We start from the raw sequence: 20,864 nt of genomic DNA, 5'->3' as shown, positions 1-20,864 counted from the left end.
CCATGCAGGCTTGGCTTTAAGGACCAGGAAGAAGGAGTTCATGTAGACATGCTCAGCCAGAGTGTTATCACAGATTTTGCAAAATTCACTTTTCTGGCTTTTGTTGTTTTTCTCCAGTACCTTGTACTTGCATGCATTCTCTTTTTCTTTGATGTATGCATATACCCTTGTTAAACTACTTAATATAAAAGTTTGGGAAAAAAAAGAGAGAATTTCTGTGTTTAAATTCTTGAGAGACAGTCTGCTATCATAATGATAGAGCTGTAGGATTATTACCCAGAGATACAAAATGACAGACATCATAGTTAATACTCATCAGCATCCTTTCTAGAAATCTCAAACAGTCCCATCAGTAAAAAGCCTAAGCAAGCTGTGCTGCATTATCCTGATTGAGGGCCAGATCATATTTGATGTTGCTGGCTGACAAAAGTAGAAAATAAAGTTTTCTCACTTCTAAAACTAACTTTATAAATAAGCTCTTTGTTACATTGCAAATACATCCTCACACTTCTGTTAGAATACCCAGTAGTGACATGAAAACCAACCTCAAACATGTTCCCAGATACTTTGCCTTGAAACTAAAAGGATCTCTGGTAAAGGAAGATGTAGCTCAGTGCATACACAGCACTAAAGAGTTTGTGGGTTTATGAATTCCAGGTCTTTTCCAACCAGTATCAGGTCTAGCAACATTGATTTTTAATCAGGCATAATTACCACTCTTAGTCTTCTTTGAAACAAGTGGCTAATGACTTCTCCCCAGCCATTTTAAGGCTTTTCACTATTTTCCATAACTGTATTTTAGCTGCACAATGTACCACTTGTTGTTTTTTTTTACTCTAAGGAGTCCTGTAAGTATCAGATCTGTAACTCGGTAATATTTCACTGACAGTGTTGCATAAAAAAACCCCATCTTCATTGATATATTCCCAAAGAAATAATATTTGTGGCTTTTATAACAAAAGCCTTACAATTCCATAGAATATGCCATTATAGAATATGCCATGTTTGCTATACTGGATGAGATATTGTTCCAGATTTATGAATAATTGTCTCAAAATCAGGGCATCAGGTATTTTAAGGAGAAGAGGATTGCTATAATGTTTTCAGTTCTGTTCCTGATTATGTGCAGGGCAGCTGTTTGCTGTAAATGATGGCACTAAAATGAAAAATAAATAAAAGGTTTTTTTCTTTTTGCATTTGCTTTTTTGGAGGTTTGCAACCCTTATCCTTTGAGATTTCCTTGCACCCTGCTGGAGACAGGAAGGAGAGAAGCAGGGAGATATGGACTAGGGAGGGAAATCTTCAAAAGACACACTGGGAAGCTTAAGAACTGCTCACCTTGGCCATGCCAGGGAGGAGATGTGTGCGTTGGGAGGGCCTCTGTCCAGAGGGGTGGTGGGGTAGTGGGTCCATGTGTCACGCCCAGAAAAGGGCAGGCACTCATTAAAGATGAGTGCACAGAGAGGGAAAGGGACAAGGCAAACGTGTTCTCTCTGGTTTGGTTTGTTGTAATCGATCTGATTACCCAACATTATTAAGTTTCATTTGCCCAGACAGCCCATTTTGCTCTCAACAGACACTCAGATCTGTTGCACAGATCATGGTAGTAAATTGATTTTGCACTGGCAAGGGTAGTACAAACTGTGTGATGTACATGTATGAAGTAGAACCTCTGAAAGGCCAGAGAGATGCCTTTGTGTTGCACTGACAAGGATTGTAGAAACTGCTGCTTAAAATCAGTAAAACAGCTCTCTCTAGAGTTTCTTGAAATTTTGGAGTACAAAAGGAAATGTGGGGCTTTTTCTCTATTTGGTTGTAAGCACAAAGTTGACAAGATGACTAAATACTTAATAAAAGCAAACTCCATATTTCTTCATGGCAGCTTTTGCCTTGCCCCCCGCTTGGCAGGAGCAAGGACTGTTCCTTCCCAGCAGAGCCACAGCTGCCTGGTGTCAGGAGCTGCCTTTGGTGGGCTGCAAAGAGATGAGATCTAGCACCATTTAAAAGGGGTTTTCTTCTCCAGCCTCATTGTATGCCCGTGAGAATTGTGCAGAACATGCTTATGATTGTTGTTAATGAGAGCACCAGTCCTTTATGAAACTGTCCTGAGCTATAGCTAAGCTGCCCAACTGTTCTAGCCTGGGGCTGACTCCTGCAGGATGCTGGTACCCTGATCCTCTTCCGTGGATGCTGCTCATCTTCTGACTTATATATACCTATAAGTGATTTCCTGGATTACAGAGCCAGCTCTCACTGTTTTCTGGATAAAGCTTCATTTCATTTATTTTTTAAATTTTTTGATGTCCCACTGCCATAGTTGAGACGGAGACAATACAAAGCAACACACTCCATTTTCAGCAGGCTTCAAAACCGTTTTTCTTATAGCACTCACCCTTTTTATACATTCTTACAAAACTCATAAGTTTACACTTTACTCATTGGTCACAAGAGACAAACAAAGTGGTCATTGGAATAGGCAGTTGCAGGTTTCTCTTATTTATCTTTCTTTCTTTCCTGGTTTCTATGTCAATGACATTGGCAGAGAATTCTTTCAGGGATCCTCTTATCTTATTCTTTCATATGGATCCTCTTATCAAACTTCTCTCTGGCTCACAGAAGTCGCTGTAAAACCTCTTCCACATCCCACAACTTATTTTAGGCATGACCTGTACACATGATCAGTGCTTGTTCAGCATAAAGAGAAGGGGATGAGAGCTTCTTAGGTTACCCACTCTGTTTTGTGGAGTAAATACTCTTCACACCTTTCAGCGGATGAGCTGAAAGGGTCTGCAAAAGAGTTCTGATTGTGTTCTGCCCGTTTCTTACTCCTTTGGTAACTTGACCTGTCAGCTAGTGGCCATTCAGAATTCAGGGAGTTTGAACAGGATCATTCATAGCAAGTCAGAGGTTGGCAGAAGTGGAATCCTGTGTGTCTCCTTAATTTTAATTAAATTAATCAAAATGTAATAGATAATAGTAAAAAGTTGTTTCAACAATTTTAACTAGAAAGGAGCTGCATGATAGCAGTTTGGCAAGTTAGAAGCATCAAAGGGGGCCTGAAAATGTGACTTAGCAGCAAAGTGTTGTCTTAGTGCTTGCTCTTTAGACTCTCAAATGAGTTACTCTCTCACCACATTTCAGTTCCTAAGATTTCATATTTCCTCTGCTTTTGAAATGTGTAAGTAAAAATGCCAGTGATGACAATATTGAATTTACATGTTTGCTGGTATATAGTGTAGATGGTGCCAAATTAGCAAAATGCTTAGTGGAATTCAGCTGAATTCAAGGAAAATGTAAGTGAAAACTAGAAGTTTTGAGAAGTTTTTTCAGGTTTGCAGCATATCTTCCATGAAATCTCTTTTGTGAAGTATAGAAGTGAGAAACAAAAAAACCCTTTGATAATTAGGAAGCAGTGTTTAGTCTAAACAAATGGTGTTGCAGTTCTTTTAAATAATTCCTGTTCTTATGTGTGCTGTTTAAGCTAAGTTAAAGCTCCAGCCAAAGGCTGACTAATTTCACTGTAATGTCAATTCAGTATTCAGCCTGTGTTCACCATGTTGCTTTAACCAGAAGTTTTCACCAGAACAGGCCAGTGTGGTTTCACAATAGACTGTTGTAATTTGAAAATAATTCTGCTACTCCATGGGTTATCTTGTAGACATCTGCAGTGAGTCTTTCAGGATCTTCAAAGCCTATTTTTGTTTTCATACAAAATGATAATAATCCTTCAAAAATGGCATTGATATTTTCTGCACTGCCTTACCATTGACCTGAGTCTCATCCTCAGCCTACTAGAGAAGCCCTCTGGCAAAAAAGTCAAAAGGCCCTAAATACTAGATTCCTGCTCTTCACTCCCTGTGCAGAGTGCTCAGTCATCATCCACAGAGCTGGAGAAGTCCTTAGCATCTCCATGTACTTGTCAGACATCATCCTGGTGCTTCTGCAGGTTTATGTAGTTAAGCCTTTGTGCAAATAGGCTTTCACTGGCATAGTTTCTTCATGACTGTTTTGTGCTCTTTCCCTCTCTGTCACAGCTTTGCAGAGAGCTTACCTGCCTGCCCTAGAGAAGCAGTTTGGAAGGCAGCTTCCAAAGGGTCCCTTCCCCTGGATCACGTTGTGGGCAGCAACACGCTGTAAATACTTCTGAAACTTCACGTGCAGACTTTTTGCTTTGTTTCACCTCCTGTTAGAAGAGTTTACTAGAAGTGTTCTGATTGCCAGTCTTGTCTTCAGCCAGTGTTGCTTTACTCAAATTATCTTTCAACTTAATAGTCCTTTTACCTTGCATTTTGCCCCTGCATCCCATGCTTACCTCATATTGATAGTCTTACTTCCTCTCTGCCTTTGTTTTGCTTAACTGAGCAAGCCAAGCTCTCTGCTTTCTGTTGTAAAGTCAGTTTCCATGTTGGTTCAGTTGTCTAGCTTTTTTTTTAGGGTTTTGTGGTTTTATTTTCAAAGAGTGTATCTTCCCTGCTTTTCTCCACATACAGGTTTGATCTAGGTCTTGGTGCAGTGACTTGCAGAAACTGCAGCTTTCCCCGGGCTGAGGTATAGAGTTCCTCAGTCTGGTCTGTTTTCCAGAGTTCCACAGGAAGCATTTAGTTCATCAGAACTTGCTCTTTCAAAATAATAGATCTTAAACGAAATTAGGCTTGCTGTTATCCTTCCCACTTAATCTAAACTGAATCACTTCATGGTCCCCTGTTCCAAAGTCGTCCTCATTATTTAACATAAAGAGCGGAATAGAATCTATTCTTGATCATTCAGCAACATGGATAAAGAAACTTGTCAGCTGTCACATCCAGGAATAACTGGTCTTACCATGGTTAATAGCATTTGTTCTCCAATCTGCACTGTGAAGTTAGTCTCCCTTGTTGACGTAATTCCCATTTCTTTAATGATGCAGAGCTCTATCCAGATCTATATCTGGTGTAAGAAGTCAAGAGCAGACCCAGAGTCTCTTTCTTAGAAATCTTTTTGACCATCTGTCCACAGCATTGCCAAACATTTTCTTTTCTATTCTATTTCCGAAGTCTGTTCTTTCTTTATTGCATAACAGTGTCCTACCATATAAAATCTGTATTTTCTTTGAAAAGCACGAGCCTTTTGACACCTGTTTCACTAATAATTCTGTTCCACCCTGTTTGTGAATTTTCCTGTAATAGCACTAGTGCTTTGAGTTCCTCTTCCATTATGGCAGTCTGCCTGTGTTATTAGCACACAGCTATTTTAGCTGCTGGATTTTTTGTTCATCCTTTGTGCTCTTATGTTGGTTTTAGACTGCATTTGGCTCTTATGTTATATACACTGCTTTCATTGGCAGTGTCACATGCCTGACCTTTTTCTCATCATTAGCAACAACTTTTTTTTTCTTCAGATCCCTCAAATACCCTTCTCACTGTTGTTTTCATGTTTATCTGATATTTGCCCCTTTGCTTTCTGGATCCTGAAACCAGTGGGGAATTTATGTTCACCTCTCCAGGCCTTCCCTCACTTTGTTCTTGGCGTGGATTGTGGCATGGTCATTCCAACAATTGGGACATTTGGATGAAGCCCTCCTGAAGACTCATCTTGTGGTGGAAGTACCCAGAAGCCACCTTTTCCTGCAGGCCTGCAGGAAACTGTAGTGGTTGAGGGAGGCAGGGGGACTGAAGACATTTCCTCAGGGGTCACTCAGGCTAAGGGAAATGCATTGGGTCTTCTCCAGCTGGCACCTCCTGTGCTTGCTGGACTGAAAGAGGTACTCGGTTCTCAAGGCCTGGTGGACACAAATGTATTTTGAAGTAGCAGTGAGAAGGAAATGAGTACTTAGAAAAACACTGGTGTGGGACAATATAGGGTATGGTTTATTTGGTCTTAAATGGTTAGAGTTTTATAGAGGACTGCTTCCTGGTCACAGTTTTATAGAGGACTTCCTCTGCTGGCCATCCTCCCACTTGCTGAAAGAGAAACCTATTGTTAGCAGCAGGGACATGATGAAAGCTTGAGCAATGATGACCTCGATGTCCCAGAGATAACACACATCTGCATAACTGGGTACAAAGAGCATGTGTGTTTATGTGTATGTGTATTCTTCAGTCAAAACAAAATGTTTGCAACCTGTAAGGCTGCAAGGAGTTACAGCCCTCATAATCACATCTTCCACTGTAGAAGCTGAAGCTGTAGCAATCAGGCAAGAAGATGGTTGAAATTCCTGATCAAAAATTAGGTAAGTACATGATGGAACAGCAAATTGTTTCTCTCTTCTGTGCTAGCTCACTGGCCAGTGTTTTCTCTAGCTGATGTCCTCTGTTCAGTACTCCAAGCCACACAGGCTGGATGGAGTAAAAAAATTTTACTGTTGCCTTTGTGATAGGTAGATTTTTTTCCATGTCCTTCTGCACTGAAAGTTAGCCTTGCCAGTAATGTGCATCAAAATGAAAAAAAAAGGATTTAAAATAAAGGAACAAAACCAAAGCAAAAATCTCCAACCTGCTTTTAAGCTATATATGCTATAATGCATCATCTTTATGTGTAAGATGTATATCTCATCTCTCTTTAGTCAGGTATCTCTTAAAATATTTTTATTTTGCACTGGTAAAATGACTATCAGTATTGTGAGTCTGTCTTTTAACAGTTAAATTATCTCAATCTTTACTCCTGAGATGAAAAGTTAGGATGCTTTGTTTTCCCACAGCTTTCTGAATGATAGATGAACCTCTTTGAGTTAGTGCATGTATAAGACCTACTGTAACTCTTTCTACTGTCGTTCTTTTTATAAAGCTAGTATTTTTAACAAGAATACATTGTAACTGTATGTTTGGTTTAGTTTTTGAGCTGATAGAATGGTATTGTTAGAAAATAGAAATTGTATGTGTTGCTTCATGACAATACAAAAAAGAGGAGCAGGAAGAAGGTTTCTGGGAGAAATGTTCTGTATTTTTTAAAATTAGACCTCTTATGGTACTTGTGCCATAGCTTACTTGGCAGTGCCAGAAATTACATAGGAAAAATTATTAGTTCATTTAGACCTGTGTCTTCCTTCTTCTGTGTCTTGTACTAGATGTATTTAAAGGAGTGTGAGATGCTCCACTGTGACTTGGCATTATTAATCAAATTGCTTCCTCCTGACCTCTATTGTATAGTTTCCAGAATTTTCATGCTTGGTCTTTCCTGCACTGATATTGAGATATCAATATAACTTCTTGTTTCTTCCCAAGATCTTGGTTCTGAATCCTACTGGTTTGTTGTACTCTTCCACAAGTATTCTGCTTATTTTAAGAGAACTTCTCAACCTTATTTAAATACTTCAGAAGTGGACTCAGTGGCATCCCACATGAAGGAGTTTGACAGAGTTACAGTACTTACAATTCTCTTCAGGTATTTCTTTCTGTCTTGCACATTGCAACTTTATTTTAACTACATTCTTATTCTGTTATTAGGCAAAATAAATTAAAAATATAAAAGAAAAAAAAAAAAGCAAATGGGGGGAAAAAGCCTCCATTCTGTTCATTATTCTCTATGGTTTTGACCTGACATACCAAGGTTAACCATCATGATGTGGGAAGGGAAAAGACATATCTGTTAACAGAGAAGTTAAACAGGGGCAAGCTGCTCTGCTCCCTTGCAGTTTAATAAGCCTGAAAGTAAAGATGGAAGACAGTGTTGCTTTTGCACCATTCTGCTACTGATGAAAATTGAAAATATCAAAGAATCAAATAACAAAAAAAAGTGTAGGAATAGGCTGTGCTAGAAAGTGAGGCAGGAAGGGGGTTAAAAGACTGATTTGTAGACAAGGAATAATCTGAACTTCTGCCTTTTGAGTACAGTGTCACTAGGTTTTAGGCATTCCATCTACACTAGGAACATATAAATGGGAAAAAGCAGTGGAGGATGCTGAGGCAGAAGTAGAATGGGCAAAAACTAGCATACTGAATGGTAAAGTGAAGTACTTTACAAAAATAGTTCTATTTTAGATGTAGTAACTTTAAATTAAAAGAAGATCTTATAAATTCCTTCCTGATGAGATACCACAGCAATGGTTGTAGTGTACAGATGGTGCAGTTTATTTACTAACTACATTTTTTACGTCAGTTGGCTGTAACATTTTCTTAATACCTAAATATGCATCTTAAGTGCCTCTCTCTAGGCATCTGTGCTGGAAAATTCAGGCCATGGCTGCTTTGAACTGCTTTAGCTGCTATTTTCTTTAAAACCTTATGGTATGGCTGTAAAGATAAATTTCCTTTTGCACAGCCAAAAAGGCACTATGTTACCCTAATTTTTATTTAATTGGAAGGGGATGGATTTGAAGGGTTTGATCAAAGTTTAAAATAGCATCAAAATAATATTAATTACTATAAATCACTTTCTATAAAATGAACTCTGATCAGAGATCACAACATAAAAAAGAACAGCTGTCACATCTGGCTTTCTGTGATACATGACTGATTTTAATTATTTCTTGTGAATTCTAGAATAAAGAGTCTGCTACCTGGGGGCTGTCCTCTGCATTGCTTGTATGTAATCTCATGCTAAATATTTCATGCCTACCATTTCACCACTTCACATGTCTGTGCAAGACAGATTCTGATCTATACAGATAACATGCAAAGCAAAGTTTGGCTCAAGGTACATCTTGACAATATGTATAGAAGATGTAATTCCAGAGAGACATTGTAGGTTACTTTTTCACTGAAAGAACTAGGTGCTGTTTACAGATTTGGTGTTCATGTTGAAGACTGCTGACAAGGGGCATGAATCTAAAATGCAGCAAACAGAACTGCCATGAGGTTTGTACCACCGTTGGTATCATCTTCATGAAAAGAGGTTTTGTGTTTAAGAGCAATGCTGGCCAGAACACTGCAAGGGGAGGTACTGCAGCTGTAGTAGAAATCCAGCCCCTTGATGCCTTTCATGCCTTACAAGATCTTCTAAGTGCTTAAGGCTTCTTCTAGATCCTTCCAGGTACCTTGTGATGGACCCTTGGTGTGTGAGGGACCAAGCACGGAAACCTCAGGCTGCAGTGTGAAGTACCAAATGTACAGCTAGACTGCAGTTGTTTGTTAGGAAGTACTATGTCTGCTGGCAATTTTTGTCATTATTTTCTTAACACTCTCCAGTGTTGCCTCTTGGAGACTTTGACATACTCTTACTTCTTGGTACAACACCTGCAGTCCTTCCTTTTCTTCACTGCTTCTTACTTCCCTCTTTCACAGGGAAGGCTGGACATCTGCTTTCCACTCAGAAGAAGTTAACAGTTCATGTATGCAGTCAGTTCACCATTTACTTGAATTAGCAAAAAAAGAAACCAGAATGCATTCATTTAAATACTTAATTTTTTATATTCCAAAACTTTATATGTAGTTATTTTTAACCTGGTTTCCTAGGGAAAGATGTTCCTGCAATCATGTTTCACTAACCACCCACTGTTAATAACTTCAGGAACCTTTGTGTTGATGGCAGACTTCAGGTAGGGCAGAGATCTCAGTTCTGAAATCCACAGCTGCACGAACACAGGCCAGGTAGAAGGGACAGGGTCCAGCTACCAACTGGTGGGGATGCAGCAGTAAGCAAGGTCAGGCCTCACAGCTACAAATGGGAGCATCCATGTGGAAGAGACTTCAGAAGGATGGCAGTGGGGAAGGGGCCATCAGCGTGGGGGCACTGGTGGGGACCAGGAGCCAAAGCCAGAAGTGCCAGTCCCAGCAAAGGTGCCCTTCAGCCCCATGCCTTTGGTGCTGCTCCTCATGGCTACTTCTTGGCTCTTCTTGACACACTGCTCATGAGAACGCCTCCAGATTGTGGACGAAAGTGCTGCAAAAGAATGTGCCAGCTTTTCAATCTGCCTCTTTGTGTGGGCTCAGACAGAGCTGGCCCTCAGCCCTTGTCTCACTTGTGCATGAATCTCTCCTTTTTCTTTCTTCCTTGCAGTAGGAAAACCAAAAGCACATTTTCCTGGATGCTACTGACACCGCCATTCATGCATGCCACTGAGCTCTCTTACCACTGCCAAGGCATTATGGAATAGCTGTCTAGTTTCTTCAAGAATATACCAGCAGAAACAGAAAGATAGCAGGCGTGGATGGGCTTTGAGACGTGGCTATGCTGTGGGGAGACAGCTGCTGCAGATGCGGTCCTGTGTTGTGAGCAGCTTGTGTTCATGTCTTAAGTCATTGCAGAAACACTGTGGTACCGTTGGTGGTCCAAAGGCTATGAATGCACCTTTCAACAGAATTTTATCTCAGATCACAGAGTTTATTACACAAACAAAACCCAAAGTCATCAGGAAATGTGCTTTTCCTGGTAGTGTCCTTTTATTCTTTCAGCAGCAAAATTCACATTATGTTACAGTGTCATCCACTGAACTAAAACAAAGCAAAATTTAGGAACAGCCAATAAATAAATGCTGAAGATGACTGTATGAATTATGATATGCTAAATTCAACTTTTAATAATCTCTTAATTTTATGGTATGAAAAAGAGGGAAGAATTCTGGTGAATTTGATTTGTTTTCTCAGGCTTCTTTTGTCTTACTTTTTAACATTAGATGGATTATTTCTCTTTAGTTTGAAAGCACTCACTTGCTGTGTGGTGTGTGGATCCAGTCTTGCAACATGGCACATATTTGGGAATGATGCTATTGGGAAATGGCACTTTCAGCATACATAATTGCAGCAGGAATTCTGCTTTTGAGGTATCTTCAGACTTGAAGATGAACAGAAGTTGATAATGCTGCTTTTTCTTTGGAAAATGTTGACCTGTCCAGAAGACACAGGCACCTTTTATACTAAGTCTGCTGCTGCTTCAGCATCAGTTTGACACCCACTACACTGTTTCTCTGTTTACTGTTTTAGCAATTAAATAATAGAGTAGTCACCTTTAGAAGAGTGCTTGCAGCTACTCACAGAAAAGTAGTACATACTTAAACAAATAAAAAGTCCCTTTTTTAATTCTGCAGTCAAGTGAATTTCTGTTTGGCTTAAGCAGATTTTGAAATCCCGTCTACGTCATTTGTGTTGTTAATGTATTACAGGGCTTTATACCACATCACATTACTGGGAATAGATTTGAAATATATAAAGATCAAAAATACAGATATTTTTAACAGTGGTAAGTAATTTTCTGTCATAATAGCCAAAATAAAGTGCCATGAAGCTATTAGTAGTAAATTAATTTTTTTTGTCTGTAATTTGGTATAAATACTGACAAGCTGAAAAAAACCCCAACCCCAACCAACAAATGCATACTCATTAGTCATTCAGTTTAGCAGCACAGAGGCAGCAGTCAGCTAGGGTGTGCGTTTTTATGTCTGCTTCAATTGCACACTTCATTTATTTGGACATGGCATAGGCGGCTTTCTCTGTCACACGGCATCACTGCACGATTAGCAAGTTGTGCCCCAGGGCAGCTGGGACGCTTTGCTGGGGCAGATGTTCTTTTCAGCTTATTCAGTGGCCGTTGTGGGGTTGTTTACTGTTGTCATAGATACCTGCATTTCCATAGCAGCCGAGCTGTTGTGTGTGAAGCAAGTGAATATAGTTATAAAAGGATCATATTTTGTTCTGTCTCTATAACTTACCATCTGTCAGCTGACTTTTCATGATGGATTCAGAAACCAATTTAAGAATAACAGCAGCCAGCTGATCATTTTTGCTTATATTAAAGTGACAATGGATAAGAATGCAAATAAATTGGTGTTTCAATGAAATGCTAGTTTCTTTTTTTTTCTTAATTGCAGCAGTTTGTCTTCCAACACTTTCTCAAACTTTGCTGAAATCTTTCTTGACAAATAGAAATGACCAAGTGTCATCTTCTGTACTTGCTCAGGTATTCCTTGTGCTTTCCCACTCCTCAGCTGTCAGCTCATCCCTCTCTGTTGCTTCCAAATTGTGATGTTGCTCCTGCTTTTACAGATCCTTTGTAATGAAATCTAAATACTGTCCACAGAATTAAACATGGAATTGGTGAGGCTAACAGCAAAGGTATCATGCACACACAAGCATAAGTATGGCTCAGTGACATAGATCACCACTCTGTTTAATAGTAACAATGGGATCACATGCAAGTTTGGGGATACATTTAATGTGTAGCCAACAAGCCCTCTGAGTGGTGAACTCTCATACCTTTTCACTCAGAGACATGGTCAAACCTGTAGTTTAGCAATGGGGGTGAGAAGATTAGCCCAGTTGTAAATAATGTATTTATTGGTTGATTTTTCCAGATCCTGACATTGATGCTGCCACTGCCATGATGCTTTTGAATACTCCCCCTGAGATACAAGCAGGTTGTGAGTAGATATTTCTATAGCATATAGCAACATAGACGTATAAAATTAATATTCTCTTTTATAAGTATACAACATACCAGATAAAAAGGATGTAATAAAGAAATATAACTTCCCTTGTAGACCCTTGCACTTCCTTGACCCTTACATGAGTATAATTTTGTGGTTCATATTACATTTGTTACATGAATAATATTAATCTGTGATCTCTTATGTAAAAGAGAGGTTATTGTTATTCATGACATACACTTAAATGAGTAACATACTATTATCCATACTGATAGAAAGACCTGGGGCAACAGCCAGGAGAAAGGCAGGGAGAGAGAGAAAGAGAGCAAGAGAGTGAAGGATACATGGCATATGGTTCTGTTTTCATTTTGTTTTGATTTGACTCCTATCGTGTAAGTTACCACAGCCATCTGGATACTTTCCATTCACTTGGGCACTGTTTCAGCTCCTTCCTTGCACACATCCTGCCTGTTTTGGGTTTTTTTTTCTCTCTGACTGATGCAAGGCGGTAAGCAGGTGACAAGGAGCAAAGAGAGGTCTCATTTCCTGCGAATGCTCTCCTCCCTGTTCTGTGACCAGACCTGAGGTTTTAATGCTGTGCATTAACAGAGCACTGAAGAGGCCTGGACCCCCACTGGACTGGGCTGTGCAAATACTGCAGGAACCATCCTGCCCCACAGAGCTTGCAGTGAAGGTATTACAGGAATCCATTGTGAAATACAGCTGCACAAAAACAGAGAATCCAAGAAAACAAATATATCACTAGTCAGCAAGCATAGTAGTAATGCCAAGTGACAGGCAACTCTAAAAAATACAGGCAGAAGTTAAAATAGAAACCATTACCAAGACTGTCTAGCATCCCTGCTATTGTTCTAGCCTGGGCAACCAACTCCAAATTCCAGGGGAAGCCTTGATTTGCACTTTGATACTTTGCCTGGGGAAGAGAGTCAATTACCATCAAAGCATTTCCCATGCAGCTGAGGAAAGCTATTGTCAGCCTGCTTTGTGACCCTGCCAGAGGAATGCTTCTTGAGAAGCTGCTCTCAAGAGAGCACTGTGTACCAAGAAATTGTTCTGGAAAGAGAAGAGTGGTCCTTGTCCTCCTCTCCTAAGCAGCTTTCAGGAACTGTGCATGGTAAAAGGGCAAGCAATACCTGCTGCGTGTAGGTAGGAAAAAGGAAAGATTTTATTGGGAAGAGGAGGTTACACTTTGTAACTGATTAATTAGCTTTACAGTTTTAAATGAATATTTAAAATTCCACACTCATGTATGAAACACTGCTAACAATCACAAATGAATTCTAAAATCAGCTTTTGCTTTTATATGAAATCTTGAAATGATATCTGACAAACATTGGTTACCATTTACCCCAATTCCACCATCCTTTAGTTTTCATTCAGAAAAACAAAAAGGCATAGTAAAAGAGTAAAATACTGTTATTAGGATTATTTTGTGTTTGTGTAGGTTTTACTGTATAGACTCATAAAACTGATTGTTCACATTGCCACTAAAAGTTAGGAATATGCAATTATAGTTAGAGTGTTAATGTCAGAAATCAGTTTCTCAATTATTAACACCTTGCAGTATATTCACAGACCAAAGAAAGGCAGAAGTTCAAAGTAGCCAGCTGTGTACAGGTTTCTACTGAAACCTGCAATCCAGCTGGCACCAGGAGTTCAAGCATGAAAGATACTGTGATATGCTAAGAGAGGGCATGTAGGAACATAGATTTAATACTTTTTGCTTCAGTTTATTGAAGTCGTGTTTCATCAGGTTTTGTAGGTTTGTGTTTGAAAAGAAACAGCAATTGAAACACCTGCTTCCTTTAGAAGCAGCTATTGCAAGTTACAAATACTTGGGATTTTTATTAGTAGTCGGTTCATGAATATTAATTCCAAAATATTTGACTTGCACTGAAAACTGTATCTTGACCTGCAAGGCACTGAGTACTGTCTGGGCCGTCTTGGGCAAGTTGCATCAAATTTTTGGGCCTGTTTCCCTCTTGAGAATCTAATTTGGAGAGAGGACAGAAGAAAACAGAATGATGAACAAATGGTAAACCTCACTTTAGAACTCATGGGTACTAAATCAGTGAAGTCCCTGAGTTAGTTTTGTACAGTTGCTTTTTTGAACAAAAGATATTCAGCACTTCAGTTTTTACCAACGTCTTGAAAGTGAATATTGCTAGCTGTCATTCTAAGAGTGTGGCATCCTGGGCATGTCATTGAGTCTTGCCAAACCATGATGTTTTGCCATGATTAAAAGGGGAGATAGGTTTTGGTGCTTTGCAGTGTGTTTGAGTTCCTGAGATTCAAGTCACTGGAAGCATGTAAGTAGCAACACCTTCTTAATTGGTGAGGTCATTTTGAACTTTGAGCCACTTGCTTTTCTGGAGGGTTGAGTAAAGAAGGGACAGTGTTGGTGTATGACTGCTACTGCTAGCGAACAGTGCTGTGGTCAGAGGGATTATCCTGGAAACACTGATTTAATTCAAGAAGCTTCTCAGTGCTGTTACACATAGCTCCAAGTTCATGCACAGTCCTTTGCCCGTTGCTATATAATTTGTGAATTGCACACAAATGCAAGTACATTGCTCAACCTAAAGTTTAATGCTGCAAACAGCTATTAAACAGCACTCACAGAAAGGATTTGGGTAGAAACCAGGAAACTGAGAGTCTTCCCAGCTCTGACATCCACCTTCTGGTTTCAGTGCTCTGATCACTACTCAGTTGGTTGGGCAGAAACTGGTGGCCTTTGGAAAACTTAGCAACACTGGTTTTGTGAGTGGTTCCTTATAGGAGACTGAAGTGCTGTGGTAGAGCTACTTAGGAAGATACAAGCATTGAGTTTTGCTGGGTGCTTCTTAAAAATCAGGTTTTCCAGAGTTGAAACCACTGTCTCTCTGATTTGGAAGTCTTTATTAATCTTAGTCTCAAAACATATAAAACCCAGACTAGATACATATATTGTAAGTTTGGTGGGAGGACAAGTAATTCCCTAAAGAGATCTACTTTACCTCTATTCTTCTAACATTGTACCCCAATGAAATTTGCCTTAATGACAGTCAGAAATTCTCCAAATAGGATAAAATAAACATGCTGTTTTGTTGTTGTTTTATTGTACATGAAACTTGATAGATGTAATGTTCTATTTGTGCTGCTTATGGACAAGTCACTTATTACAACTGAGACAGCTTCCAGCCTAACTTGGAGTATCAGAAAATGATAGATCATTGAGAGTAAAATGTTTCATAAAGCTATTCTTACTGACAATTTCATATTAAAGCAAGAACTAGGAACAGACATTTTCATACTCTTCAAACTTCCTGTTGCTGGATTTTGGTTGGGATTTTGTTTTGGTTTGTTTTACTTTGGCGTTCAATATTAAGCCATTAAAGGATGAAATAAATTTGGAAAGAAAGCTTACTTTTATCAAGTACTTTCTACTTCTTCCTCCATACGCCTCATAATATTTTTAGAAAAAGTACGAGTGTGATAGGATTATCAGGACAGATTTGTCTCCCCCAGTCAATTTTTGTTTAGAATAAATGGCTTGTTGGATGCATCCTAGATTCACAGTTTGTAAGGACTACAGAGTATGGAATTTAAGAGCTATAAAATTGTCCTTGAGCTGTAAAGTACAAGTTGGGCAGATGTCATCAAATTTGTGCCTGGGATAAGATAGCTGAATAAAGTTACACATCTGGCAGAAAACATTTGCTTTTGGCAACTTCTGATGTCCCATCCACTATAGATCATCAGCAATTTCCTACTTTCAGTTCTTGTAGCCTGATATAAAGAATTCTGATAAAAACTGTACTGAAAGAAAACTTGGCAGAAAAGAGCTGAAGCTGACAGATATTAGCCAAAACTCAGTACCTCTTGTCTATAGTGATTTCTTCTGTGCTACAGAAGCTGGGTCAGGGCAGAGAGCCTTGAGATCAATGCATGTGCTGTATGATGACAGAAAAGGCAAAGAACCAGTCTGTCCCTACAGGATACACTCACACATTCCACTTCTTTAAAATTCCTTTCGCAGTAAATGCTATTCATTCTTGCTTGCTAAGTGTTGGCTACCTTGAGCTAGACAGTTTAATGAAGTGTATGTTTGTTTCCTAAATCACACAAAGAACATGTTTTTTACCAGTTCATTGTCTTGATTGACAACTAGTCTCACTCCTTGCTTATGCTTCATTTAACTTTCACATGCCAACATTTAACCAAGACGTTAGTTTACTTTTCTAGCGAGTTTTTGGGATGTCAGTGTGTCTGGTGACTGTCCATTACTTCCTCCTCCTTTTGCATTTCAATTTTACCAGATTGCTGCATTGTTTGTTTGACAATCAAATCTTCAGGGAAGGACACAGTCTGACATGGTTTTTCTGACACTGTTGTGAAGATCTTGGATGAGGTGGTTATCTCAGCCAGAACTGAGCTTGCTTCACCTGCACACCCCTGCAAGCAAGAGATCAGGGATATGCAGTCTGTTGAGGGATGTGATGAAAGAAGTCCATAGTTGGACTAATCTACTCAGGTAATGTGCACACAAGAGCATGCTCTGGATTAAAGTAGTCCTGCACTGGCTGTGGAGTGATCATGTAGCCCTCTACTTACTTTCCACCTACAGACCCTGAGTACAGGCTACAAAACACTGGATTTTTGAAGGGCGTCTGTTGGATCCTTTTAACACTGTGAACATAGTGCCTTGATGGATTCAGATTATGGTGTATTCTCCTATATGTCATTCACTTCATTGTCTGTTTAACTCTAGCATGAAAATTCTCTACAAAAGGGAGGATTTTTTCCCCTTGGAGAATTTCAGAGGTGCAGTCTTGATTTTTGACATTGGATGCATTTGCTTCACTCCAGAGTTAGCCAGTGGAGACTCAGCCTGCTGAGTCTACTCAGGTTGTGAAATTCCACCAGAGCAGCATAAGATCCAAAAATAATTTCCCCATTCATGCAGCAGATGAGGGGCAGATTCTCAGTACACACTTTGACTCCACTCCAATGAAAGTGTTTCCTGGGTTTAAGTTTCCTGAGAACAGAGTAGACCCTTGAAAACATAGCAGTGATGAAAGTTGAAAGGTGAATAATGATTTTGTCATTTCAGACTCTCTGTGTTTCACTGGGAACATTTTGTGAAAAAGGAAACCTTCATCAAAGAGATGCACAGGTCTTGTTGCATTGTTTTCTTGAGCTGAGTTTCTCAGACATAAATGGCTTTGGGCACTTGCTCAGAAAAGGTGTAAATTACATTTCACACTTCTGCCTAGGAATTGGGAACCTGGAACCTGCCTGTACTGTTGGTTAAAGAAGCATTACAAGAGAGAGGTCGGGACTGTAAGGTGTTCATCCACATTGGCACTGATTGATGATATGGCTTGGAGTAAATTATCTTACTTCCACACCTTGAATCTTCAATCTCTAAAATATAAATATCTCACCTCAAAGTATGGGTTTGAAACGTAATTAAAGCTTGTAAGGCGTAAATGTATCTTTGGAATAAAAGCACCACATAATTTCAGTAAATAATCCATAACCCTTCAAAAGCACCAAGATGTAGGAATAATTCCTTGAATATAAGTAGCTGTCATACAGCCTGCACAAAGGCTGGAAGACTCTGTGGGTACCAGGGACAGTGTAATAGCAGTTTATCCATAATCTTTTTAAAATTAAGTAATTAATTTTATTTTTTGCAAGGATCAGTTTTGATGCTTTAAATGTTGTAAGTAGAGATGAATGAGCAAGAAAGATCAATCTTATGGTGGCACATTGGTAATGTGGATAACTAGAAATCAATACCTTTTACTACTGAAATATTTTAATCCTGCTTTTATTTTAGGTTTAGAGTGCTACAGAAGCTGATTTACCAGAAAGTTGAGATGTTGTGGGTTTTTTTCTTTGTGGTTCCCTATATTTCCTGAAAGGATACACTACGTAGTCACGTGTCCTTCTCCAGTGATCCCTTGCATACAACATTTCTGTTTGTCTGAGTGATGTAGTGGTTGTGCTGAATCATAATTCACAGAGTCTGAGGAAAGAAAACCAAAAATCAGTAGCAATAACACTGCTGAAATAGTTATTGAATTCTGAGTGATGATTTCATTATCCAGAGCTGTGATGTACTTTAGAGAAAAGTTAGAATCACAGAATCATGGTTAAGACCTCTTCTGGCCTGAATAGTCTTATTGAAGCCTTTCGATGAGTGGTGGCATGGGGCACAGACTGGCCATGATTGAAGAGAATTTCATAGGCAGGAGAAGAGACCAAGTTGTCTCTTAGGAGATATTTTCATAAGACAGCAAACTTCTGTGGTTAGGGGTTTTTTTGTTTTTGTTTTTTTTTCTTTTTTGCAAATATTTGTTACTTCTTGAAGGGAATATGTGGAGAGAGAGTGTGTGTGTGTGTGTGTGTGTGTGTGCATGCATGTGTTAATGTGGGAATGTTTTAAATATGAAGCTTTTGAAGAGAATGTTTCCTGGATGGCACTCGGTGACTTTCAAACCTGCAAAGGGTCAAGGAAAATGAAAGATGGGTTCCAGTGAGGGTGTCAATGTATAGAAATCCTAAATTGTGAGACTTGACAGTGTATTTGATATAGATATGGGTATAGATACATACATAGGAGTGCAGGGAAAAAAGGAAACTCAGAAGAGATAAAGAAGGAAAGACAGGAAGCTAATTTTTGAGAATTGGTGAGGAAGCAAACAGAATGTTCTGAAGAAGCAATGGGAGTTGTCAGTAAGGGATAGAGGAGAAGAAAAATAATAAAATAAGCATCAGTTAATTCTGCCAGGAGACCAGAATAACTAGGTAATCTGAGGAAAGAAGAGTTTGGGCATCAAGGAGCCTGTTGCTCTCTTTTTGCAGTAGCACTTTCAGTATGTTTGCTTTGAAGTTTTACAATGTATATTTAGACAGTATCCACAGCTAACTGACATTCTGTGCATATGCATCAATGTTGCATTTCAATATAAAACTATGGTTTATATCATAGTGAAGAGAAAATTCCCAGATCTTTCTCAGTTAAAACTTTTGGTTCCTGTCTTTTGATGAGACTTTGTAAACATAGAGAAACCATATAATGTAGTGCAGGATAAAATCTGTCCTTCTTAAAAGTTTGTTGGAATAACCATGCCTGTTTGAAATTATGTCTTTTTATTGATCTTTGTTCAGCACATTTATCTGTGGCTTTGAATTTACCTGTTACCTTCGTGTTTTAGATTAGCCAAATCTTTGAGCAGACTGCTTTTCTTTCATGACACTGGTGTTTCGACCATATCAAGGTTACGCTGTTGAAACAAATATAATAAGAAATTCAGCTTTTTGAGTTTTAACATGATAATATTCTTCTACAGTATCTAAAAACCAGAACACTGGAGCAGAGAAAGCCTTGCATTGTCCCCTGAGTGAAAGAGATTTGATCGATTCCTCATAAACTAGCAATGAAGGGAAAAGTGTATAGAGTAGGGAGGTATAAATAGCAAAATGCTATTTAAAATTATTCTGGTCATTGAAAGCTGACCCAAGTTGTTATAAACTAAGTTCTGTAATTTTAGCCACTTGAGGTCGTACTTAAGCACCTAAATATAACTGACCTGTTCTTCAAAGGTGCTCAAAAGCAAGAGTGGGTGTTACACAGTGACAGGATTTGATCAGGAGAGTGATGTGCTCTCACAAGCAGGAGAAAGAAGATTATTTTCCCAGAACTAATCTGTGTGGTCTGGAGTGAAACAAGGTGAGCACCGGGACAGCAGGAGGGGAGGTGTCGATCTGGCTTGATGTTTATAGGAAGTTGAAGTGTACCTTAGCAGCTTAGAACTAGCATACTTCTGAGCATATGCTCCTCTGCCTCAGAATACACTAGTATTTTGGGGTGTGAGTATTTGAAGTTGGGCATGTAAAGTGTATGTGTTGATTCTGAATAATTTTTCTAGTCTCTGTGTAATTTGTTTAAATTCTGTGGGTGTATATAAAGCAATATGGTTTACATTTATCTTAAAAGTGTTTATAATAATATAAAAGGAGTAATGATCATCATTCTCTTTTTGGACATTCCCCATGGGGGGAAGTTACGGTGTGAGTGATGACTTCTAGTAAAATAGAATGTGTGTCAGCTGGCTGGCTGTGGATGTTAAAGAAGCGAGTTTGGGTGGAGGCTGTGGTGAGGTGACTGTGCCAGCCTGAAGGGCCATAACAGCAGTGCAAACAAATGCCAGTACATGCAAGTAGGACCCTGGTGAGGGCCTAGACTTAGAACTGTGTTTGGTAGTCTTGCATCTCACAGTGGAGCAGGAAAATCCTGAGACTTGCTGAGGACACTCTTGCTGTGGTGGTGCCTGAGTAGTGCTTCTCTGCTCCTTGTTCGGCTGTCTGCCCTGGGCTGAGCAGTGTACAGAAACGTGCCTGGGTAGAAAACAAGTACTCGGCTGTAACCTAAAATCTTGCTGGCCAGAGCTGCAATTTTTGATGTAGAGCCAGGCTGAAGAGCCCAGTGAAATGTCTTGCCTGTGGTGGTCAGTACCTGGGAGTTTGGTGTCAGTGGCATCAGCCCCTGTTGGGTGAGGGAGGCTGGGCTGTGACCCGG

At 39.4% G+C, this 20,864-nt stretch overlaps 1 protein-coding gene across 7 annotated transcripts in view; it reads left to right on the top strand.

Moving 5' to 3' along the window:
- The window catches only part of FOXN3 (forkhead box N3), a 206,839-nt gene that overhangs the window by 167,504 nt on the left and 18,471 nt on the right, over window positions 1-20,864 (top strand). For 3 of the 7 annotated variants that reach the window (XM_030949323.1, XM_030949322.1, XM_030949325.1), the window contains exon 5: window positions 12,203-12,268. The exons of 2 other annotated variants lie outside the window; for them this stretch is intronic. In XM_030949323.1, the coding sequence (XP_030805183.1) occupies window positions 12,203-12,268 (66 nt within the window). The remainder of the gene's footprint in view (window positions 1-12,202; window positions 12,269-20,864) is intronic. 2 more of the 7 variants (XM_030949324.1, XM_030949326.1) reach the window with 1 other exon arrangement.

This window comes from Camarhynchus parvulus, chromosome 5 (assembly GCF_901933205.1).
Source record: "Camarhynchus parvulus chromosome 5, STF_HiC, whole genome shotgun sequence".
Classification (NCBI taxonomy): Eukaryota; Metazoa; Chordata; class Aves; order Passeriformes; family Thraupidae; genus Camarhynchus; species Camarhynchus parvulus.
This window is presented reverse-complemented; position numbering and strand designations above follow the sequence as displayed.